This window comes from Clytia hemisphaerica, unplaced genomic scaffold, assembly GCF_902728285.1.
Source record: "Clytia hemisphaerica strain Z4C2 unplaced genomic scaffold, Clytia hemisphaerica genome assembly, whole genome shotgun sequence".
Classification (NCBI taxonomy): domain Eukaryota; kingdom Metazoa; phylum Cnidaria; class Hydrozoa; order Leptothecata; family Clytiidae; genus Clytia; species Clytia hemisphaerica.
The window spans coordinates 662,356-687,194 of record NW_027104166.1 but is presented as its reverse complement, the minus strand read 5'-3'; the positions used below and the strand labels follow the sequence as shown (position 1 = coordinate 687,194).

The following is a 24,839-nucleotide window of genomic DNA, read 5'->3' as shown; positions in this document are numbered from 1 at the left end:
GTTAAAACTCTACTTTCCAACTGTAGTTTAAGGCCCTTAAAAATCATTTGTGGTGTTTAAAATTTCGCCGGGAAATCCCCTTTGTCTCAAACAAATTTGCATCGACTCGTCCTTTCTTTTTTTAAATTTCAAAATGCTTAACCGGGCGTTAAGATTCGTAATCAATCTCCTAAGCATGTTAAGATTTATAGGAAGAAAGGTATGTTGTCAGTAGCCTATTGGGAGACTAAAATTAAGGCAAACTGAGGTAACAATTTTAGAAAATTTTGATTAGATTTAGATTTGATTTAGATCTTTTTGGCCGAGAACTGCCAAATCTAAGGTGTAAAAGAGCAAAGGGGCGCCGAAATTAGGAATCGGAGGCGTCTTTTTGCGCAATTTATATTTTGACGCCCCTTTGAAAAACCTCCGTTCGGGGGGGGGGGGGGGGGGCATTTGCCAACACCCCTTTCCCCCTGCCACCACGCTACTGATGTTGTGGACCTTGTATGGAGTGCCTGATCTTACTCAACAGTGGTCAAGCACGGGAAATTGATTTTACACAGCAAATTAGTACATATTCTTGAATTTTTGGTGAATTGTGAAAAATTGGGCCGTCTGAATAATGTAATGAATACCTCGACTCCAGAATCATCCCAAAGTCGTTTCTCTTTATTCCAATACATGCAACTTCTACACGTTACGTCTAGCGAATAATTATAAGCCGATCGGAACTCAATTGTGTCATAATTAAATTCATTAGTTATGACACGCGCATTGGGTAATGTCCCATTATAGGTGAATGAGAAATAGATTGTGTTGTTGGAATTTGATGCTTGGTTGATGTGTTTGAGCATGCGTAGATTTTTTACCAAGAAGGTGTTCTGTAGAGAAAGAGAGTTTGCAATGAAAAGTAGAAACGCCAAATGAAGTGTGAACATTCACTGAAGTAAAGTCTATTTCAAATTAGCTGGTAGTGTTTTTTCAAACTTCAATAACTTTTGATAGAATTTGGATTAAGTAGCGATTTTGTGCTCGTTGAAAAGAGAAACAGGAGTAGTGGGATATTGTCATAAATAAAAAACTCAAAAAGATCGGAAAATGAAGATTGAAAATGAAGAAGAAAATCAACTTCTTTTAATTGTGCTATCATACGAGTGATTCTTTGATTTTAGAACATCATTAATGTGAAAAAAAATTCCAAAAAAATATATCCCATCAAAAGATAATAGTCCAAAGTTTATCAATGATTGACTTCAAAAATCATCAAAAAACAACAATAAAGAACCCCTTTTTAAGTCAAACCAGGGCAAAGTTTTAAAGTGTATTCTTTGATTGAATTAATATTTTTTTAATCTTTTTTCACGTTCATGATGTTTTAAGATTGAAGAGTTTCTGTTACAAAAATGAAGATCATAGCATTATTGTACAAGAAGTTGATTTTCTTCTTATTCATTTTTCATCTTCGTTTTTCCATTTTTTGAATTTTTTTCTTTTTTGATAATATTCCACTCCAGATTATCTTTTCAACGAGCACAAAATAGCTACTTAATTCAAATTCTATCAAAATTTACTAAGGTTTGAAAAAACACTGCCAACTTTATTAGTGAATCTTTAATCTCCTTAGAGATTCTGGTGAGAGAAGCACAAAAATGTTATTTAAAGAAAAATGGGGTGGAGACACGAGAAAGCGTTTCAGGTTGGTGGGATGGAGCATGTTGGATTGCACCAACGCGAAAAAAGCTTCTCGTGTCCCCAAGCCTTAACTCAACCCTATTTATACTAGGCTTTTAAGGTGACGTCTGAAAAAGAATTTACTAACCTCAGTCAATCGGACAATATTATTATCATTAGTTGCTTGTCCGACGACACCGTCAGGTGCCGGAAACAATGCTTTATAGTCGTATTCTTTCGTCGTCGGTGATTGACCATACTGCATTAATACTGTCAACTCTGGCTGTTCTTGGTCCTCGTTAATTCTCTCTTGGCATGGATTTGTTGATTGTTGCTCGTTGGAAGAGTCTTGGAGATATTTGACAGTGACCACTAGAGGGCAATCTAAGTTCTGTAAACGCACTGTTTCGAATATTGGATATGACGGGAGGTATAGTGAGACTCTGGTACTCTTGGAAGAGTCTGTTGGTTGAGATTCGACAGCAATGGTGATAGCTTTGGTAATGTTTTTGATTGCAATTTGTTGTCCATTGTTTTGGAATTCTAGTCCGTTGATTTTGGTTTTCATAAATTTGGATCGTATTGGATCGGTGGAGAATATGTTTTTGGCGAAATTTAATTGCTGGAAAAAGGGATTCAGAAATATTAAGAGGTTCATTTTCAGTTTTAAACGGACTGTTCCAACACATAAAAATCTATTTCAAACCTTTAATAAAATTCTTGAAATTCTGGGGATATTCTTTTGAAAATGGCAGAATTTGCAACAAAAAACAAACAACAAAAACACTGGAAAAAGGATTTTATTGCCCTTAAAAAATGTTTTTTTAATACCGTATAGTGATGAAGATTGTCAAACTTAGACCAATCCTTAACCCCATGGAAACTTCAGAATAAATAATAAGTCCCCTGAAAATATATTCATGATATGCACCAATGCAATGTCTTTGACGGACCCAATAGCTGATTGGTTGCAAGTGACGTATTGACTGATTTTACGTCACTTTCAACCAATCAGCAGCTGGGTCCGTGATTTAATGTCAAAAGACATTGCAATGGTGCATATCATGAATATTAGGTCCCCGGAAGTTGTAAAAGTTTTCTTCGAGCCCTTGAAATAATAATCGAACCTTTCATCCCTGTAAAAAGTGAACTTTGTCATCCCTTGCAAAAATTAAAACTCAAATCACACTCCCTTGAAAAGTGGTCCTCCTAAATTGAATAGCATTCCATTGTGGAGTAAGGGTTCTATCTTGTCAAGTTTTTTGATTGCATTTTGTTGAGATTTTATTGGTGAGTCGAAGAATTCTTTAACTTCTAATTTGGATTTTCGATGCTTGAAAAATTCAAAATATTGCTTAAAACTCCTGGAATCTTTTGTTTGGGGATCCCCTTGAAATGTTTGTTCACCCCCATGTATGGATATAAAATGGAATGGTCCAACTATTTGTTCATAAAGTAAGTTTCACTTGAAAAAGAAATTTTTCCTTCAGATGTTTTCAAAACCTTATAAAATTAAAAGATTTTAAACCGAAAACAAACCTTTGCAACTACATTTTTGGACCAATATTCTGGTAGTAAAAAGTCTGTCGTGTTAGAAGGTAGCTTAAAATTGTACGGTGATCCATCATTAGTGTTCAAGTCAGCACCGGCATATTTCGTACCTTGACAAAGAAAAAAGTAATTGTTCTTTTTTAGATATATGGTAGAAAGTGGAAATGGAAGGAAATGCACCAGGGGGGTATTTCGGCAATTGGAAGGTACGGTATGTGCCGCCCTTAAGGGTACCTTTTTTGGATTTCTAAAGTCCCGCTAAGGGTCGGAAAAATCAGGAAATAAAATTTCAGTCCCACTGTAAGGGTCGGAGAAATAGGAAAATTTCAACTTTTAGCCCCCGGAAAGATCGAAATTTGGTCAAAATTGGCCAAATTTGTCCCGCTAAGGGTCGTAAAATTCCCAAAATTGTCCTTTGTTTTCTCCTTTTTAGTCCCGGTAAAGGGTCCAAAGGTCGAAAGTCGGGCTGCACCCCCCCCTCGTCAGCTCACAACCCTAGTAAAGTGGACCTATTGCAATTGTATTGTAAGTTAGTTATTTATTTCGCGTTATTTCGCTCGGGCTGTTTTCAAATTAACCTTAACACTTTATGATTCTTTACATGACATGCACCATTGCGATAACTTCCAGGAACCCAACAGCTGATTAGTTGAAAGTGACGTATTGACGGATTTTACGTCACTTACAACCAATCAGCTAATGGGTCCGTCATGTAATGTTAGAAGACATTGAAATGGTGCATATTATGAATAGTAAGGTTATTCAAATGCTAAAAATAGTTCGCACTCTACCGCAGAGACTCGGGGAAAGTGCCTCTAGAGTTTTGACGGGAATTTGCTTGGTTTTATTTAGTTGTAGCCTAAAAATGCCGTGTGCCGAGAACAAATCTTCCTTGTTAACTCACTACCATTCCCCTAAAAGGCCAACCACGCAGCTCAAGGTTGATAGGTGTATTTTTTCCTTTGAAAACTTTACATACCAATATGTTTCTCCAAAGCTAATGCGAATAATTTTGTTTCTACTTTCACGGGCGGTTTATCCAGAATAACTGTAGTCTGACCCATTGCTACTGATAAGCGACCAAGACATTCCACTAGCTTCGAAATTTGTTGACCCGCCTAGTGAAAAGCAGAGAGGAGAAATGTTATAGGTTTTTTCTATAAGAACAAACTAAGAACATTAGGCTTCGAGGGCCAAAATATCAAGAACAAGACCCGTCTAGTGAAAATCAGAGCTGAGAAATGTTAGAATAGGTTTTCTATAAGAACAAATTAAGAACATAAGGCTTCGAGGGACAAAATATCAAGAACAAGACGCGTCTAGTGAAATACAGAGATGAGAAATGTTAGAATAAGTTTTTTGATTCCTGCAGGGGTTTTGTTTTGTTATTGATAGACTAGCGAATGAAAAATCAACGGCGAACAAAATTTTTAGAACGGCCTAATTTTTATTTTTTCGTTCCTTAGATCGGCAAAATTCGTCGTTCAATGGGCTAAATAAGACCCCTGGTATTACTGACGGCGCTAGATATTCTCTGGAGTCCATGAAATAGTGCAAAAACACTTATCACGAGGTTAAAAGGAAATACAATTACGTTTGGAGGGCAAAAATTTTCTTCGTCACCCAACATGGTGGTCAAGTTTACAATTCTTAGGCTGACATCAAAAATTTGCAATTGTAGCCAGTTTTCTTATTAAATAGTCGAACGTGCGCAACGCACTGGACTCAACTTCAGTGGCTTCAAATTATTCATAGGCCCAATTGTAGACCCCCAGATACTCACCCAAGGAACAAGTGTGCAAAATTTCAGTCAAATCCAAGCATTTTTGAAGTCTTCAGGATGCCCTAAAGTTTTTGTGACAGACAGACAGACAGACAGACAGACAGACAGACAGACAGACAGACAGACAGACAGACAGACAGACAGACAGACAGACAGACAGACAGACAGACAGACAGACAGACAGACAGACAGACAGACAGACACAGACAGACAGACAGACAGACAGACAGACAGACAGACAGACAGACAGACAGACAGACAGACAGACAGACAGACAGACAGACAGACAGACAGACAGACAGACAGACAGACAGACAGACAGACAGACAGACAGACAGACAGACAGACAGACAGACAGACAGACAGACAGACAGACAGACAGACAGACAGACAGACAGACAGACAGACAGACAGACAGACAGACAGACAGACAGACAGACAGACAGACAGACAGACAGACAGACAGACAGACATTGTCAGATTGTAGCTTAACTGAAGTTGAGAATTGGAAGTTATCAAACATCAGCCACAAAGGAAATATTGTGGATTAAGAACCATCAAAGGTACTTTAAAGGTTGGTTTACACGGTCTTATCTTGTGCACGATTCAGTCGCTTCGTAGTACACTCTGTGCGCATTGTCTGTTTCATAAAATTAAATTCCCGTACGGAGACCTCTGTGAAGAAGTATGATTTATAATAGCAAAACTTCTCTCGTCGTCTCTCGTCGTCTCTCACCAAAACTCCATCGGAGTGGTCGGTTTGAAAAATCTCAAATGAGAAAAGACAATGACAATAGACTCTCTACGGTAATCAATTTTGAAATTAGCTGTAGATACACGTTTTTTTTTTTATAAGAACGTCAAAAATTTTCAAAGCCTTCGGATGTTCTTAGTTTTTTTGGATTTGAAGCCTAAAAATGTTCTTAAAATGTTCTTATTTTCAGCATTTTTGCGCATTTTGATGTAATTTCTTAAGAAATTGCATGTTTTTAAGTCTTCAAAGCCTTAGTATGTTCTTAGAATGTTCTTAAATTTTTGGGCCTCGAAGCCTTATGTTCTTATATAGTTTGTTCTTATAAAAAAAAACGTGTACTGGGTCTGTGTATAGACAAGATTCAGTCAGGAACCAGCGAACGATTTTCTCACAGTTTTCATTAGATTTTGAGAAAAATCATTGTGAATTATCTATAAAACGTCGATTTCAGTTGCTCAAAAGTTTTCGAAGTGGTCCGGCTGAACCGTTTCTTTGGTTAGTTTGGTTTTTGTTGGTCCCACATTGTTGGCACAAAATCCTGAACAATAGCCACGTCAATTTTCTGATCATGGAAACTTTAAAAGATCAGCCAAGGAAGCCGGTGATTATCAAACAAGCCTCGAATACAAGAGTCTCGAATTGGAAAAAATTATGTTGATTTCGTGCAATTTTCATAAAAAATAACCTAGAAAATAAAAACCCAAATTTTTTACCTGGAATGACGTTGGTGCTTCCTTCTTTAGATTCGTATTAACATCTTGATTTGGATTATGATCGGCTTGGTAGTGGTCATACTCTTGCAAAGCTGAAGAAAAATAAATTAATAATATCGAAAGGGGTTTTTAAGTAAGTTGATATTGCTTGCTTACTCATCAATTTTGAATTTAATCTCTTCTAAAATGAATTGACTTGAATGTAGAGCAATTTTAGTTAAAAATTCAATTTTAATTCAAAATTTATTTTAATTCAATTCAACCTTCAACTTTCAAGTCTTTTTGTAATTCAAAATAAATCTCGATCTTTTCAGGGTTTTGAATCGCTAACGCTATAGGCTAGAAACGTAAAATATTCTACTCGTCTCTCTAGAGCACCAGTAAAATAGAATAATTTATTGAATATCATTTTCCTTACCAAGTGAATTATCAAATGTCGTTGAAAGACTGTCAAAAATACCAGCGGTAGCTTGTTTGAATTGGACAGCGCCAACTTTGGAGCTCTGAACGATACTTGCCAGTGATGTAGTCAATGAATCCAAAGCCTTCACTACAGCATCCTGAAAAATTGACGATGAAATGGATTTCAAATTGTTATTATTTCAACTTTGGAAAAATAGTTTGCCAAAAATATTTTGATATTTTGAGATTTTACTCAGGACACCATTGGAGGTTACTGTAGGACAAACATCGCAAACCATCTGATTATTCCTTAGCCTAGGGTCCAGCTCTTTTTATAGACTAGATGGCGCAATTAAGTGGCCCGATATATGGTAACATGCTTGTGCTTAGTTGTTTTTAGATTGTAATGACAGTATGATGTAATGCTCTATTTGAGAATAAGGGATTGCAAATCTGTTATTGGTGTTTGTTTCTCATTTTTGATTATATCTTTTAACTCCAAGTAGTTTTATTGTTATTTGGATTTTTAATTTTTTCTTGTCTACTACACTGGACTCAGCGTCATAAAAATTTATCAAAAAGCAAAGTTCAGCAAAAAGTAGACTCTAGTCTAATTATTCCTTGAATAACAATTGTAAGTCTGTAACTTTGAATTTTGTTACACAGAGTTCTGATACTTTAATAAATCTGAATTATAATGGATCGAGTAAAGAACATCTCTTTACCTGTTCCTTCTTGCTAATTGACGGTTTAGGTACACGGTTCGAATCATCTCCACCTGAACTTCCGCTTCCAGTGTTGGAATTTCCATCATTTCCACTGCTAGAAGTGTGGCTGTTCTCGCCGCTTCCTTCATTCGAACCAGTATTTCCACTGTTAGAATTTCCATTTCCGTTGTTGGGATTACCATTCACATTGTTGGAATTTCCTTTTCCATTGTTGGAGTTTCCATTTCCATTGTTGGAATTTCCATTTCCGTTGTTGGAGTTTCCATTCCCATTGTTGGAATTTCCATTTTCGTTGTTGGAATTTCCATTTCCGTTGTTGGAGTTTCCATTTCCGTTGTTGGAGTTTCCATTTCCGTTGTTGGAGTTTCCATTTCCGTTGTTGGAGTTTCCATTTCCGTTGTTGGAGTTTCCATTTCCGTTGTTGGAGTTTCCATTTCCGTTGTTGGAGTTTCCATTCCCATTGTTGGAATTTCCATTTTCGTTGTTGGAATTACCATTCCCGTTGTTGGAGTTTCCATTCCCGTTGTTGGAGTTTCCATTTCCGTTGTTGGAGTTTCCATTCCCATTGTTGGAATTTCCATTTTCGTTGTTGGAATTTCCATTTCTGTTGTTGGAATTACCATTCCCGTTGTTGGAGTTTCCATTTCCGTTGTTGGAGTTTCCATTCCCATTGTTGGAATTTCCATTTCCGTTGTTGGAATTTCCATTCTCATTGTTGCTTCCACTTCCACCATTGCTATTTCCATGGTTAGAATTTCCATTTCCACCGCCATTGGAATTTCCACTTCCACCATTTGAATTTCCATTTCCACTATTGGCATTCCCGTTTTCATTTCCAGTATTAGAATTCTCATTTCCACTATTTGAATTTCCATTTCCACTATTGGAGTTTCCGTTTTCATTTCCAGTATTAGAATTCTCATTTCCACTATTTGAATTTCCATTTCCACTATTGGAGTTTCCGTTTCCCCCATTTGAAGCTCCACTGTTAGAGCTTGAGCTGGAAGAGGATCCAGGAATAAGAGCAGATAAAACGGAAGAAAGAGCTTCAAAGCCTTCCATCGAAGCAGGTTGGTAAGTTACCAGTTGGTTGATCAAATTCGTATTTAATTCTGCTCTTTCCTCTTCAGCCTGAAAAAATAAAGATTATTGCATCAATCTCGGGGCGGTACTTAGGCGAAATTGGTACCATGTATAGGCTATTTCACAGTCGAAATGGATCATGGGTAATCAGGACTGATTGCGCCCCCATAACGGTTGGCTAGACGCAAAAATGTTAAAAAATTTTCAAAACTTTGGACCAATAGTAAGCCGTCATTAGCGCACAGTGGTTCTGAGTACCCGTTACGCTTTGCGACTGTGAAATGGTCTATGGCCGAGCGTAAGGTTCCCATTTGGAAACCTTAGAATTCTCTTTTAGGGTTAAAAATCAGCCTTATCTCTGATGAGGGGTTTAAAAAAGAAAAACTTTTTTTTTCCTCTCAAGAGCGAGCTTTTTCCGAAAACTCTGACAAGTAATGATGAACTCTTGAAGAGTACAAACAAACAATTAATTGTACTTCTTCTTCGACAAACAGGTTCGTTTTATATTTAGATTGATTATTATTAGTAGGGGGACAAGCCTGGGGATCCATGACATCTTTTTTACGACCTAACCATTTTTAGTCTATTTCAAAGAACAGTATATTACAAGATATTTTTGAGAGGGAGGACACGGATTAGGCCCGGGAAAACTTTTTGTGACCAAAATAGTGACGCCATAAGCAAAACTGCAAGGGAAAATAAGGGGTAGGAAAATAGCTGATTTTCAAAAGTCAAAATAAACGAAAACGATTGGTATCATCTGAAGGAGCATGAAATTCTGAGCAAAAAATGTATTATAACACTAACTCTCTGACTAAAACACACAAAGAAATACAGCCGCTTTCAGACCAACTAACTGTCCAGCTCTACTGTGATTTGACGTCAAATCTTGTCTTGATTGTACTGACGTCGGTGTGTTTTTTAACTTCAAGTGGCTGTATTTCTTTGTGTGTTTTAGTCAGAAAGTTGTTGTGATACATTTTTTTTGCTCAGAATTTCATGCTTTTTCAGATGGTACCAATCGTTTTCGTTTATCCCAGTCTTGGCCCCCTACTTTATTCGAAAAACCTTTTTGGAATGTCAAAGATTAAGAATAAGAAAGAATAGTGCGAAGAAAACAATTAAAATGGATTAAATTCAAGAGTCCTCTTCACCTAAATTAATCTCATTTCCCAAGGGTTTAACCAAAAAACTTTAAATTTTGAGAAGGACTAAATTTCGCACAAATCGTGAATATTAAACAGTATGAAAATGTTAGATCTTCCATTCGCGAAAAAAAGTTCAGACAAAGATTTTAACCACTTAATACAATGATGGTTTAAAAATTGAAAAACCTTTCTTTTTTCTTCTTCGCTCATTGAGCCAGAACCTCCTCCACTAACAGTGTTCGAATCAGCATTGTTCCCAGTATTTGAACCACTGTTCCCAGTGTTTGAGCCACTGCTCCCAGTGTTAGAGCCACTGTTCCCAGTGTTAGAGCCACTGTGCCCAGTATTTGAACCACTGTTCCCAGTGTTAGAGCCACTGCTGCCAGTGTTAGAGCCACTGCTCCCAGTGTTTGAACCGAAGTTCGAGCCAATATCTCCAGTATTTGAGCCTGACGATGAAGCAAGCTGGTTGGATACAGCTAAGAAAGTAGTCATATCCATTTGGCTTAATTCTTCAACTGTGGGAATTGTCAAATTTGAGGATTGGTTCACCTGCAAAACAATTGTTGAGTATCTATAATCTCGGTCAAAATATATTGAGAATTTTGGTTAATTCCTCGTTTTTAGCAATTTAAAGTTCGGACGAGAAAATTGCTTTTGGGCTAATTAGCCTCCGTCTCAGAACGCGGTCAGAAAATTTTGCGGATAATTTCACAGCGAAAATGCATCCAGTGAAATGTGAGTAATGTATCATGATTCAAGTCGACTGACATAATAATACACATAATACATGTTACAAGTTCTGCCTACGGATTCTCAAGCTCTGCTACAATAAAACTATTACATGTTAGTAGCAGACCCGACTGACCAATGTTATGTAGCAGGTTGAAACATGAGTTTCTGCTGGAAAGATGCAGTTTGTTTTCAAGTTAAATCTTCAAAATAAAACAAACTGTGTGGGTTTCTTTACTTCCAAACAACCTACCAATAGTTTTGGAACACTCCATAATAAAGGAAGATGGCTCTTCTTGTGGATTGGCTTTCTGATACCCCATATAAACACGATGTGACATGAAAGTGAAAAGACATGATTTGTTGGTTTTTGTTTGATTTGTTGACTCATATATCTCATGGCAAATGGGATAGCAAATGACTTTTCATGTATTGCTTGGCTCTACATATGATACCTCTAACTTTGAACACTTCCAGAATGTTGAAAAAAGCATTTTACGAGATAAGTTTCAATTATAATTTTCATGGAAATTTTTAATCGACAGATTTGGCTTGGCGTCAGTTTTGTTTAGTTGATGTTTGGTATCCTGATCATTAAAAGCAATGAAATACCACACAGTCACTCTACACATGATGCCTCCAGCCATGATTGGTATCAGAATGTTGGAAAAAAAAACATTTTACGAGAAATTGTTGATAGAAATTATATTGACTTATTTTTACAATTTTGGCGGTGTGGGTTTAGTTGGTTGATAATTTTTACACTGTGGGATGGTTTTCAAAAAACTGTTATATTGATTGTTGTTTGTTGGAATCGATTACCAAAAAAAAGAGAACCTTTTTTTGATAAATACTTTATTTTTTTCATGAATCGAAAAAACCGTGTCACGTGTGGATAGTATGTCTTGTAGTAACCAATGCAGTGTCTGTTTTCAAATTTTGAAAGCTCTATACCTACTGAATTGAAGCTCTGACTAGCTCTGTTTTTAAAACTTTGAGTCATGTTTTTTTCTTTGTTGCTATTAAAGATAGATTTTTAAATTGTCGTAATGTAAATTTATGGTAAAGTTTTAGTTTTTGAGTTTAGTTCATCAGTAGTACACATACAGTAGTATTTTTTCAGTAATCCTTTCTTGTAAATATAGTAACATTTAACCAGACTCATTGCCCTCATTATATTCGAATTTGTATTTTTTTAGGACTGATAAGTACATATTTTTAAACACCAAAACAAATCAAAGTAAACAACATGTTTTTTTCTGGACAAATATATATGTATACTTTATTGTGTGCTATGAGCTCTATTTTAATCAACCCTCTCAACTGCTGATCTTTCAACTATCATTTAGGAGTAGAGAATGGGCTTCCATAGTACCATTTTCTCAAGTATTTTGTGCAATTTTTCAACAAAAGCAGACTTCTTGATTGTCCTTGTCCCTTATGTTAAAGTTGTTCTGATGGAGGACATTGCTATTTTTGGTAGCCTTCACATATCAATAAGGAGCTTTGGTGTAAATGTTTTTTCTGATGAAATCATACTAATCTGAAACTATTAGGCCTTTATGAACTTTCTAGAACAATAATTTTGCTCCAATCTTGAGAAACACTGGAAAAATAGGTTAGCATTCCCTGTCATAATTTCACAGATTTCCTCTGCTTTCTGCTTGAAAACGCTGTCGTATAGCCGAAAACGAAAGTGAAACTGTGAAAACGTCCGCAAATTCGGGCCCAGTCCTCTTCCGAGACGGAGGCTAATTGATAAATTTATTCATTTCAATTCGGGAGGGGTTTATAGATTTTCAGCGGCGGATCTAAGGGGGTTCAAAGGGTTCAGCTGAACCACCCCAACCCTGTTGGTAAAAAGAAAAAAATAAGAAGAAGAAAAGAAATCGAGTAAAATCTAGTTATCAGATCATCGGAACTGATTTTTCTTCTCGTTCTCGTTCATCTCGATATTACCCGGGGTTGTATTTGGCGTTTCCCGTGGTGCGCACGCGACAAACTTAGCTTTTTTCGCGCTAAAAAATCTTTAGGTTTTGTGCGCGTACGCCGCAGGATTTCCAGGATATATTCTGAGCCCTATTAGACCATTCTTGGACTTTTAGATCCTCAGTCTTAAGTCTAGCGTTAAAACTCAAAGTTATAACTCTACCTTTCTAACCTAATTTAGAGCGCTTCCAAATCGTTTATGGTTGTAAGATTACATGGGAATTTCCCTTTTTTCTCAAATATCATGACCTTGATTGTAGCCCTTACGTACATTACACATCCTTTTTCAATTTTTTCATTCTTTTTCCAAATAAAGTCGTCAAGGATGTTGTTTGTCCACATAGTACGTACGCACTAAGGGGGGGGGGGTCTTCTCAAAAGCGTATGCTTGCGTACAGGGGGAGGGGAGGGGCCAAAGGTAAATGTACGTACGCAGAGAAAGATTTTTCATAGCTCTTTTTTACTTGTTTTTTTGTCGACTTTTACGCTTCTTATAATAAACACATCAAGGAAAACATTGAGTTTCATGTATGAAATATGGGTCCGAACCAAACGATTTGAATTCGAAATTTTCTTCGACCGAGGGGGGGGGGGGGTGAATGAAAAAATACGCACTTACCAGGGGGTATAGCCATTTGCGTACGCGTGCGTACAGGGGGGAGGGGGTACTCAATTTTCGGCATTTTAGTGCGTAAGTACTATGTGGACGGCCCCTTCTCTAGAAAAAGCTGTGTAAATCATTTCCAACAGGCCCGGTACATAAAAGCGATTTAGACTTAATCAATACGGTATTATTAAAATTCAATTTGGCGGATTGCCGAAAAAAAATTTTCAGAGGGAATTTAATTTGGCGGAAGAAGGACATTTTTGTACCAACAAAACGCCATTAAAAAAGGAAAAACCTGTTTTAAAGCCTGAAATAGCACAAATTTCGGGAAATAAATAGAGCAACTTAAATTTGGCGGGAATTAAATTTGGCGGGAGCTTAATTTGGCGGATTTTGAATTTTGACCAAATCTGCCAAATTTTCTTCCCGCCAAAATTTCTTCCTTTAATGTAGATAACTTTACTTACTCGGATTACGATTTCACCAAAATCTTTAAACGCGCCAAAGACATTAAAAACTCTCGGTTTGATAGCCACTTTATAATCATTTACTGCGAGACCGGCTGGCAAAATAGCTGAATGTAACGCTTCGTTATCCGTTGGATTGAGAAGTTTCCATGAGTTGGCATCCTGGCTAGTTCCAATCCGATAAAAGTACTTGTATTGTAGCTTAGTGTTGTACTCATTTTTCCAGAATTTACACGAGAGAAGGAAATCAGTTTCAAGTGCAATACCTTCCGAGGGGCTTAAAAAAAGTGTTAAAAATATGTTATTAATACGAAATGCAGTTGATACAACCCGACTATAGCGAGTTTTGTTTGTGTATTTGTATTTACAATTTTGAGAACGGCGATTTGAGCGATTTGGAGTAACCTGCGGTTTTAAGGACAGTAAAAGTGCTGATTTATTGACCTCCTCGAGAGTCAGTATCTAGATAAATCAGAAGCTAAAAATCTCCATTGCCGAGAAACAGAAATACACAAACTCGCTACCGTAATGTTGATATCCCAGTGGGAGCCGTCTAGTTCACCCTAAAATGAAGCTACTACATCGTCAACAAAAATTATTGACCACTTTTATAATGTCACAGAAAATGAGCTTGAAAACTCCAAATTTCAAGATTTCATAATAACTTAATTCTTTCTTCTCCGTTTTGAATCAGCTAATTTTTGTTTGAAATGCCCATTGATGTGGGAAAAATAGATATACAAATGTGATTCGCCATAATATTTTCTGGCCGAAATTTTAGAAGTCCTTCACTTAGATAAATTTTCGTAAGAACCAAATTTTCTAGTGTTTTTGCTGCTCCTCAAAATTGGTTGTTTCTTAAAATGAACCCCCTAAAAATTGCCGTTGTGAAGGGCTATTCGTTGAAATATTGAAGTCATTGCAGTGTCAAAATAGTTTCAACAGTGAAAACCAAGGTTTCTACTGTGACCTACTTTCAGCAAAGATGGCAGATTATTTTGCTTCACCTGCCATTACTTGGAAAATGGGCTTTTCCAGAAAGAAATTTTACCCCCACTGTTGAGGATATTGATTTTTCGAAGTATTGACCCCCCTGGATGTCCACTTTTAAAAATATGCTCAAGACCCTGGATATCCTGTCTTATAAAGATGCTTAACCCCTGGGTATCTTATTTTTACTTGAAAAGACATGTTACCCCTGGATATCCACTCCCTTGTAGATATTTAACAAAAATCGTTAAGCCCCTGGATATCCAATATCCTCAGCAGGGGGGGGGGAGGGCACGGTCTATTTCTGGAAAATCTCAATACAGAGTAGCTATCTAGTGCTTTATATTTGTAAAAATGTGGAAATATTTCTCAGAAACTTACACAACAGTGCACATCCCTGCTTCAGGGACTACCGCTACATTGATCGAATATGAAGCTTCCGAACTCTGCGTTCCTTCCGGATATGACGCCGTCAATGAAACATCATACGTCTTTCCGTGTTTGAAAGTACCCGGATCAATTTCAATGGATTGTTCATTTTGCTTCTTGATTATAAAGTCTGTTGATGTTCCGTTGTTTTCTTTATCCGCAATTTTCCAAATATTTTTGATACTAAAATAAAACATTAATTAATTTGATTGTTAGGAAAGTTTTAAAATTCATGAACTTTAAGTCTGTACTCTATAAGGCATTTCAAGGAACCTCGGAGTTACTTATTTTCATTTGTATAGGCGGTTTTAGACCATGTCGAACTTATCAGATGAAGAGATTTATAATTGTAATTTTATTGTCTTTTAATGAGCGTTGCACTCCTTCGCATGCTTCCGACGTACTTGCTCTATTGTCTTAAATCAGCCAGATATTTGGCCTTAGTCTTTCCAAGAATAATCATTTCAGCAATTTAGTCTTTCTTAGGGTTATTTTTTCTAGCAAAAGTCAGTCTCTCTCTATGGGTCCTCTACGGAGGTCGTTCACGAACATACCAAGAAGCCCTCAAATCCACCGGGTAAGGAGTTGTCTAAGGGGTCTGCCTCGTGAAAACAACCGAGAGATAATAAAAAAGTCCTAGAATACTAGGCTACCCGCGTAAAACATCAACTCTGTCTATGTAACGAACAAACGTAACTAAACCTTTCAATATCTTGTGGAGAGCAATCTTTACATTCGAATTCCAACATGACTTTTTCCAATGGGTTCACTGCACTTTGACAATTAGAAACACATCTATAAAAACAAAGAGAGGGTGAAAGATTAGCTCCTAATATTTATTCAAACCTGCCTTTGAAGTTAAGAACATACTAGTCTCAGTGGCTAACCGAAAAATCGGATTTAAAAATACTCTATCAGGCCTTTTTACGTCTTGTATAAAAACAAAGAGAGATTTGAAAATTATACAAATACAGTTTACTCTCTCTAATTCGACATCTACAAGGGGAATTTTCTTGAAAAAGAGAATAATTCGAGAATGTGTTTCAAGACTGGCAAGCTAAGGAGATCAATATGTTAGTTCGAATTATGAAAGGATTCGAATAATAGATGTTCGAATTAAAGGGAGTTGACTGTGTTAACTTAAGCCTGTTTTTGAAGTCAAGAGAATCCTTATCTCAGTGGCTAACCGAAAGATCGGATTTAAAAATACTCTATCAGGCCTTTTTACTTCAACTTTATCATTTTGGCTGGTAGGGAAATTGAATAGCTACTGTTCTCGGTTGATTTGTCGAGCAGGGTTATTTTGCTTCTGATCATTCATAGAGCGCTATGAATTCTGGGTAGTAAAGACAAATGAGTCCTTTCTATTGCTCCAAAATGTGGGAAACTTTGCGATTGATTAACGAAAAATCGCTATAAGAGAACAATCGGTCCTGATTGCTTTTTCTGATAATTTTTGACTTAAACAAAAAATTACGTAACGGGGACACTACACAATCCAAATATGGTTAAAAGATAAGACACCCGGGGGAGGGCTAGAGTCAAACTTTGAAGAGATTTCTTTCTTTCTCATTTGTCATTTGAGAATGCTTTTAAGCCAGTTTCAACATCCAAAGGCCTTTTGCTCTGCGTTCAGCTACAGCTTAACCGGCATGCAGGTACCGGCTAGTTCTTTTTGTTGCTCCAAAATATGGAAGATTTTGCGCTTGATTAACGGAAAATTGCTTTAAGAGCACGATCGGTCCTGATTGCCCATTATTCATCGCAAGCGTTGGGCGTTTCTTTTTTGCAGTGTATCTATATAGAATCCATTCTATAAAATCATATGTATGACTTTTTCACAAAAATCTTTTCATGAATACCGTATCTCCTCAAATAAGCACGCCCGAGGTCTTTAAATTTTCAATATTTTAGGCGATGTTGAGCGATTTCAGAATATGTAAAAATTATATTCCATTAAGTCGATTAAATTTCCAGTGGATATTAACTTTCTCGAAATTTGACAGCGAAAAGTAGTAACCGGGAGAATTTCAAATCCCAAAATTTTGGCGAATAAGCACTTAAAAATTATGAAAATGGAAGAAATCGGGTAAAAGAGTGATTGATTCGCGAAATTTTGTCCACCGAAAGATTTAAGATTTAAGATTCGTGAAATCAATATTCACGCGAAAATGAATCCACTTAATAAGGCACCATTTATGTATAAAAAGACCATCTCAAATAATGATATTATGAAGACTAGGCCCACATAACATCCAAAATTTTTGAGGTTGTCGGGTCAAGGATCTCTTATCAAACAAAGCAGCTGTGATTAGAAAGGAAAGATGGTTAGTAAGTTAAAACAGTTACCTGACCTTGGTTAAAATAGCAATGAAAAGTGGTCTGAGTTTTGCAATTTTATATTTACGCGTAAATGAATCCACTTAGTAAAGTACCACTTACTTTATCGTGAGTACAGGAACGACTCCATCCAAAACAGTCACCAACTGAACGGTTTGTACGACAGTCATATTATATTCAATTTCAACAATGATTTGATATTTTTGATTGGCTAATAACTTGGATGAATCAATGTACAAAAAACCTTGTTTATTCGTACCTAGAAATATTCATTATATGCAATTTAGTACAGTACCAAGTGGACCCACAAAAAATTAACGGGTTTGATGACTATATTTGTGGCCGTAACAATGTGAATTTTAACCAGATTCTTTTTCTTTGTAAAACTGAAAATTTGAGAAGGAACAATTCATATTTGGTTTAATGGTTCAATAGTTATAATAAGCTTTGGAAGTTAAAAATCACTTTTAAAAAAGTCCAAAATGTCCTTGAAAGGTGAGTATCAAATTAACCTTTTTGCAACATTTTTCACTGAAAGATTATCAAGAAATTGAACAGGTTCCCTGCTTTCTTTTTTTTCCTAATCGATAAGAATTGGCTTGGAAAAGTTAATAGGTCGTAAAAATCATAAAACGACAGAATTGCGTTAATCTGTCTGCAGAGATTTTATGTACAATCTTGTCCCAATTTTCTGTTCAAAAAAATTATACCTTAACGGAACTTTTTTTGGCGAGAACTAATTTTGGTAGGCAGCAAATATCCTAAAGTTTTTTAATTTTGGCGGAACTTATTTTGGCGAATAGTGAATTTTTTTAATGTCACCTTATTTTTAGCAACTTTGATGAATTTAAGGGGGTATTTAGGCAAGGAAACAAAAAACCAAATTTTGGCGGGAACTTATTTTGGCGAGTGAGCAAAATATTTAATTTTGGCGGGAACTAAATTTGGCGAATTTCGTCTAAATTCGCCAAATTCGCCAAATCCGCCAAAATTAGTTCCCACCAAAATAAGTTCCCTTAAGATATCAGTTTTCAAGGGGCAAAAAAATTCAACCCTCTCCCGGCTCATCGTAATTTTTAAGGGATATAAAAGTAGTAAAATGTAAACATTGCGCGAAGCACGTGTCATTAAAGACAACAATTAAAATCACAATCTAAAACAAACTTGTAAAACAATTGTAAAAATCAAAATAATATTTTATTTTGACATGTGACATTTGTTTTGATTTTGTATCCCGCTGTATGTTTACGGTTTGTTTACAAATTTCGTCAGTACTTTTATGTCCCTTTGAAATACACATACACACAATAATATATCATTATAACGATCTATTATAAATTTACCTGTAGTGATCTGGGTTCGGTTCTCAGGCAAGCAAATGGAATCTCCTGGCAACGAATCAGGGAGGTTGGACGTATCATTCAACTGACAGTACCAACGATACTCGAAATCAGTCCATTGGATTCGATTCTCCGCATCGTAACTCCCACTTGCGTCAAATTCAATCTCATAAAATTGTGTTACGCCATGTTTCTTTGTGTTACGAGAAATAGAAATTGCGTCACTGTTAGCGAGAACAGCAAAAAAAGCAGCATTGACCAATGAGATTTTAAGTATATGCTGAATAAGAGTGCCTATAATTAAATGAGAAACAGATAATCATTTTTTACAATAACATCAAATCTTTTGAAGCCTTTGGATGTTTTTAGATTTTAAGCCTAAAATAGGCTTTTAATATGTTCTTATTTCAAAATATTTTGCGAGTATTTTGGTCAAAAGAAATTTCATATTTTAGACTTTACAACGCTTAAAATGTCACTATGTTAGAATATTTTAATAAATTTTTTTCTGAAACACCACTGCCTCTGTGACCCAGTGGGATCCACCCCACTTGTCACCCCTGTGAAAAATATTCCCGAAAATCGCCCATTTTTTCACCCCAGTAGATAAGTCACTCACCCCACTGGAATACTGTAACTGAAAATGACCCCATTGAAAGATACGAAGAATCTGCACATACCCCACTCAAAATTTCATGATTTTGACGTACCCCAGTAAAATTCTCACATCAAAAGGTTTATCCCACTAGAATCTCCTATTCTCTTATGGAATCAACTTTTTGAATTGACGAAATGCACAAATGGCTCAATTTTTTTGGTTGCTTCGCTCGCAACCAAAACTGTATAATTGTCCATATCACCGCCTCGTCAAAAGTAGTAGCAAATTATGATCTAAACAGATGGTCTAGAATATATCCGATATGTATAAAAGTCCTTATCTTTAATAAAAAGGCAAGAGCAAAATGTCTTTCCGTTTTTCCTTTTTTCAGTCAAGCTTTTCTCAAAAAAAAGGTCGGTCGTGGGTCGATCATTTAAGTTCGTAAATCAGAAGCGAAAATAATGATGACCTTCAGGTAGGCTTGATGACTAGAAATAAATTGATGAATATGCAAGTTGCTGGGTTAAATAAAAATGAAGCATGAAAACTTTGATAGGACATAAATAAATTAGTTGAATTTTTTTTTTTTTTTTTAATTTAGCAAAATTTGTAAAAAAGGAGTGATTTTAGCCTACACAAGAGAGTCAAAAATCTAAAATTTTCCCCGTCGTCGGCGCAATCCGGTTGCGCCTCCTTAGTCACTACATCTTAAAACACTACATTTCAAAATTAAGTTCATAGTCTTCATTACTTTCAGAGAAATGTTCTTACAGACTCCACTTTTACTTTATCCATAGAACATACAAGTTGAGTATAGGAGAAAATCCTTTTAATTTATGCAGTTAATTAGGACAAAGTCTCCCGATTGGGAGACAATCCTGCATCAAACTCTGTGGTGATACTGGCTGCGTGAATTCGCGTAAAAATATTCTTGCTTGGAAAAGCTTATGAAAAATTTTCAAGGGTAGAATATTTTAAACTTTTGTCGGTCAAAAGTGGAAAAATTCATTTATCTTTCCATTGATCCATTTTTTAGCTTCCCCTTTTGCCCCAATTTCCCCCGTTTTCACTTCAAGATTGACGTAGACTAGCAAGCGTCTGTCTTTCCTTGTGGACACAGGAACGCGGGAGTAGTGCTTATAATAAAGAGTTCTTATAAAAAAATAGAAATTGCCGCGGGAGAGTGGATTGGAAAGACAGACTAGTTCCAAACGGTGCAATACGGGATTTTGCTTCAATCTAATCTCAGGCAACGTTCCCTCGAAAAAGAGGGAAGATAAAATGAATGGACACGGCTTATTTTTTCTTCTATTCTCATCGCAATATTTGAGTTTCTCGGAGTTATGGATGAGAAAAAAAATATAAACACAAACAGAAAAACGTGGCGAGGACTTCTCCAACTCCTTTGCTAAACTAAGAAGAGAAGATTTTAATGCTTTTAAATGTTTATAAACACAGATTTAAACTGTCTTGGCAATCTCTATCTTTATTCATACATTGTTTTTGGCTTGGTTGGGACGTTGATATATTCAAAAAACAAACAAACTTTTATATGGATTATACTTTCACTTTTTCATGTGATTGTTGTGATAGACCTTTTCGCCTTTGCGTCCGCCATATTGAATTGTATGCAAAAATTATGGTTGCCGAATTGCCGTGGTGAAATTACCTTAGAAAGTATGCAAAACATATGCAAAAAGAAAGTATTAAATAAAAACTTACATGCATAATTGGCATTATATTAAAGTGTAATCTTGTAGAAGAAAGATTAAATTTGCTTCTCTTGAAAACTAAAAACAATTATATTCACTCATCTCTTAGAACAAGCACTTCAAAAGACCATAACATTAGACAGAATCTTAAACTGAAAAATCACCCGCGAAGGTGAAAAACAATCCTTATTCGGCTGACGGCAAATTATTCTCCTGGGAATAGAGCCGCCAAATGATCAAATCAAAACATTGATAAAGTGTGACGTCATAATTACTGCTTTCAGTTTGCGTGTTTTGAAAGTTTGATGTGTGTACTCCGTCTTCGTGGAATTTCTTAATGGCATGAAAACAGAATATGCAATGTCTTTAAGAACAAATTCCTAATAGGCTTTTGTTGTTCTGTAAATATTTCCTTTTGGATTAAGAAATTCCATCTTTTATTGTTCTAATGATTATAATATTTATTTATAAGATGCTTTGTTGTCTTTTTAATCTTTGTGTAAACTTGCATATGTTTTGCATACATTCCAACTAAATCCAACCACGGCATTTTCGTTCCTGTATTTTTGCATACAATTCAATATGGCGGACGCAAAGGCGAAAAGGTCTATTGAAAGATTTTTTGATTATGTATGGTTATAAACATTCATGACATGTTTTAACACTGGGTTCTTTGAAATTTTGTTGGCTTGGTATGTTGGTAAATCTGAGTACAAGTGCAGTATTTATGACAATATGACACAGCTGAACACAGATTCCATGACTGCATGCAGGATACTTTTTGCAGGGAATGTTCAATATGTTTATGCTCACATTCATTGGGTAACAGATCACTGCTTTTTCTATAGTACAAGTTAAACTTGATAACCTTATCCCAGAGAATGTAACTCTGAAATGGCTACTTGACAAAAATCCTCAAAAATTAAGATGGAAAGTATGGTATTTATATAACATTTTTGGTGGTGCAATACATGGAAATGATGAAAAGTGAAAGTGGTAATTTGGAATTTAAAAATTGAATGCTTTTTTATACGAAAACAATATTCTGACAAGCTGACCAGTGAGACACATCTTGGTTCTATTTGTGAATGAAGATAACAACATTTTACATTGAGATGACTGGTTTTCTGGGTTTTCGGATGACCGGCAGTTGTTTAGCTGGATTTCACTACCTTGAAATTGTTAGATGTACGAGGATGTTTTGGGTTTTCACTACTGGCAGACTTCCAGGGGGCACTTAGGCAAAATTAAGTATGGGGACATGCCGCTGATTAGGGCCCCTTTTTCAGACTCTAGAGATATATGATAGGGTGCCAAATTTGTACTAATTTTCAAGATAATAACCCTGACTGGGTCGATTTTTGGTCATTTTAGACAATTTTTACAGTGAGAATATTAGAAATATTTGAATTTTTCGTCTATTTTTTAAGTCATTTTTGCCACTTTACAGATTTTTTTCGGTTGAATCATTTATCGTTCTGAAATGGTCCCAAATTTACCAAACATTCATATCTCACAGGGTCCACTTTTCAAACTCCAGCGCGGCACATCTCCGTCGGTCGTCAAGGTCGGTGCCCCCCTCCCCCGGAGCATACTTCTACCTTGTAATTTTTTGTTGTCCCCTGGTGTTGTTGAACACGTTCAGACTGAAATTTATACCTACTGTGAAAGTCTTTCAAAACTTATACTGCTTATATACTTATAAAATTTATGAAAATTTTGATTGGATTTTTGCCAATTTAAAAACAATCTACTTGGATTTGGAAGTAATTTTATGTAGGTATACTTTATATATAATTTTATAGCAAAATTGGAGGTCAATATGAACAAATACATATAATTTTATGTTTTGTAAAAGCTGTTGCTTTTTTCAAAATATTCTTCTTTTTGGCTTCTATAAAAAAAAAAGTTTTCTTATGCCTGCAGTGGCCCCTGATCTTTTATATTTTTGATGTCGTTTTTCTAAAAAAATGTTCATCTTTTTCTTTTGAAAGAGATTTTTCCCCTTATATGAATATTTTTGTTTTGGAGTACCTATAGCTGGTAGGTACAGTTCAGTATATATTATTTTCATTCAGACAAACAAATCATACTTTTTGTGAATAGTTTTATTTAACTCCTTGTCTTGTTGTTGGTATCTTGTTTCAAGTACTTTCAAGTACTTTCATTTTTTTCAAAATAAAAAAGCTTCTAAATTGACTGATAGTCCATTGTACTCACCTTCTTTTATAATACATTAAAATCAAAAAATAATCAGGATGTGAGTTTGTTTTGATTTGAGTGAATTGAATTGTATATCCAAATGTTGCACAAGATGATAAAACACCTCTCATTTAACAAAATAAAAAACAAGTTTTAGTTTTTCAAGAGTCTCATTAAAAAAAACATAATAATAAAGTATGAAAAGTACCGAGTTTTGTTTACTTTTTTATTCTAATCCGTGAGAGTGAGGGCGCTGTTTTGAGTGAGCACTTCGCCGCAGTAGAAAAAGCACTCCACCGTTTATTTAGTAAATAGCGCCATTTGGAACTAGTCGTTGTATTCAGTGAACATATATAGAAATAGATCCCATTGCAAGTTTTATCTGCAGCGAAATACAACGACGTGGTTTACTAGTCTAAGATTGACGTTGTATGGACGTTGAATGAATGTCGCTATTGCAAAATAGTTTCCCCTTTTGGAAGACGTCTCCCAAACGGGATTCGTCTCCCGATCGAGGTATATTGCCCTATTGTTAGTAATGGATGATGTTCGTGTTTTTATGATTAAAAGTCTTATACCTCGCCGTTTCAACGCAGTTGAAAAATATATTCCCTATCAGTAGCCTCAGATAGTGTAACAACAACTCCGCACTACATTTTATAATTTAACATTTGACTAGCACTGCTAGCTACTCTACCTCATCAGAATATACTTTCAGAAAGATTTTCTTCACCCGTGATAATGAAGCAAAAATTGGTCACCACACTCAATTTTTCCGGAAATCTTGCACCCCAGTGAATTTCACATTTTTCACATCCCACCCCCACTGGATGTTTTACACCCACTGGGGCACAGAGACAGGGGTGTTCTGAAGATGTTTTAGAGTCCACAAGCCTTAAATTGTTCTTAACTTGTTCTTAAGAATTCGGCCCGAGAAGCCTTATGTTCATGTATAGTTTGTTCTTGTTAAAAAACGTGTATTATAAGAAGAGTTATTTCTTACCTTCTTGGTCAATAGCAAGATCAAGTGTCAATGTATAATTCCCTTTGTTTGTATTCCTGTCCATTTTATAAATGATCACTTTGTCCTCCAGATTCGTCGTAACAGCATCTACAAAAAATGTAAGATTTGTGTCATGGTAAAATTATTATTAAACCAATCAAAATTATGAAATATATTCTTAAAAATTATTAAATAAGGTTTCAATTTAATGTAAGGCAATCACAATTTTAGCAAAGTGAACTATAGTCCCCTATGTTGTTTTATATTTCCGTCAGATTTTCAAACGTTTCAATTTCAAATTATGTTGAATGACAACCAGAAAAGAAATAAACAGGATGGCCAGTTAGCTTATTGAAACTGGACTAAATTCCTATTTTATGTCGGAAAGCCCGATCCAGTCAAATAATAAGAGATCAGTACAGGGTGTCCGGAAAGAAGTCGAGTCGTACCACTTCTATAGAAAGAAAGTTCTTGTGTGTGTTTCACTAAATTTGCAATGTCTATTAAAGTTTCTCTGTGTGTCATATTAATTGTCATAAGACATCTTTTATGAATAACTTTTACAACAAACAATTCTCAATAACTTTAACGTCATGAAAATTGGAAAGAAAGTTA

At 35.7% G+C, this 24,839-nt stretch overlaps 1 protein-coding gene across 1 annotated transcript in view; it reads right to left on the bottom strand.

The window, feature by feature from the left end:
• LOC136814228 (uncharacterized) overlaps positions 1-24,839 on the bottom strand; it is a 39,234-nt gene that overhangs the window by 813 nt on the left and 13,582 nt on the right. The window contains exons 11-24 of the mRNA XM_067070744.1: positions 24,225-24,332; positions 18,713-19,003; positions 17,472-17,628; positions 15,732-15,824; positions 14,982-15,212; positions 13,611-13,887; positions 10,002-10,367; positions 7,582-8,715; positions 6,873-7,014; positions 6,455-6,546; positions 4,184-4,322; positions 3,193-3,314; positions 1,802-2,275; positions 618-863 (exon numbers count right to left, since the gene is read on the bottom strand). Coding sequence (XP_066926845.1) covers positions 618-863; positions 1,802-2,275; positions 3,193-3,314; positions 4,184-4,322; positions 6,455-6,546; positions 6,873-7,014; positions 7,582-8,715; positions 10,002-10,367; positions 13,611-13,887; positions 14,982-15,212; positions 15,732-15,824; positions 17,472-17,628; positions 18,713-19,003; positions 24,225-24,332 — 3,872 coding nt within the window. The remainder of the gene's footprint in view (positions 1-617; positions 864-1,801; positions 2,276-3,192; positions 3,315-4,183; positions 4,323-6,454; positions 6,547-6,872; positions 7,015-7,581; positions 8,716-10,001; positions 10,368-13,610; positions 13,888-14,981; positions 15,213-15,731; positions 15,825-17,471; positions 17,629-18,712; positions 19,004-24,224; positions 24,333-24,839) is intronic.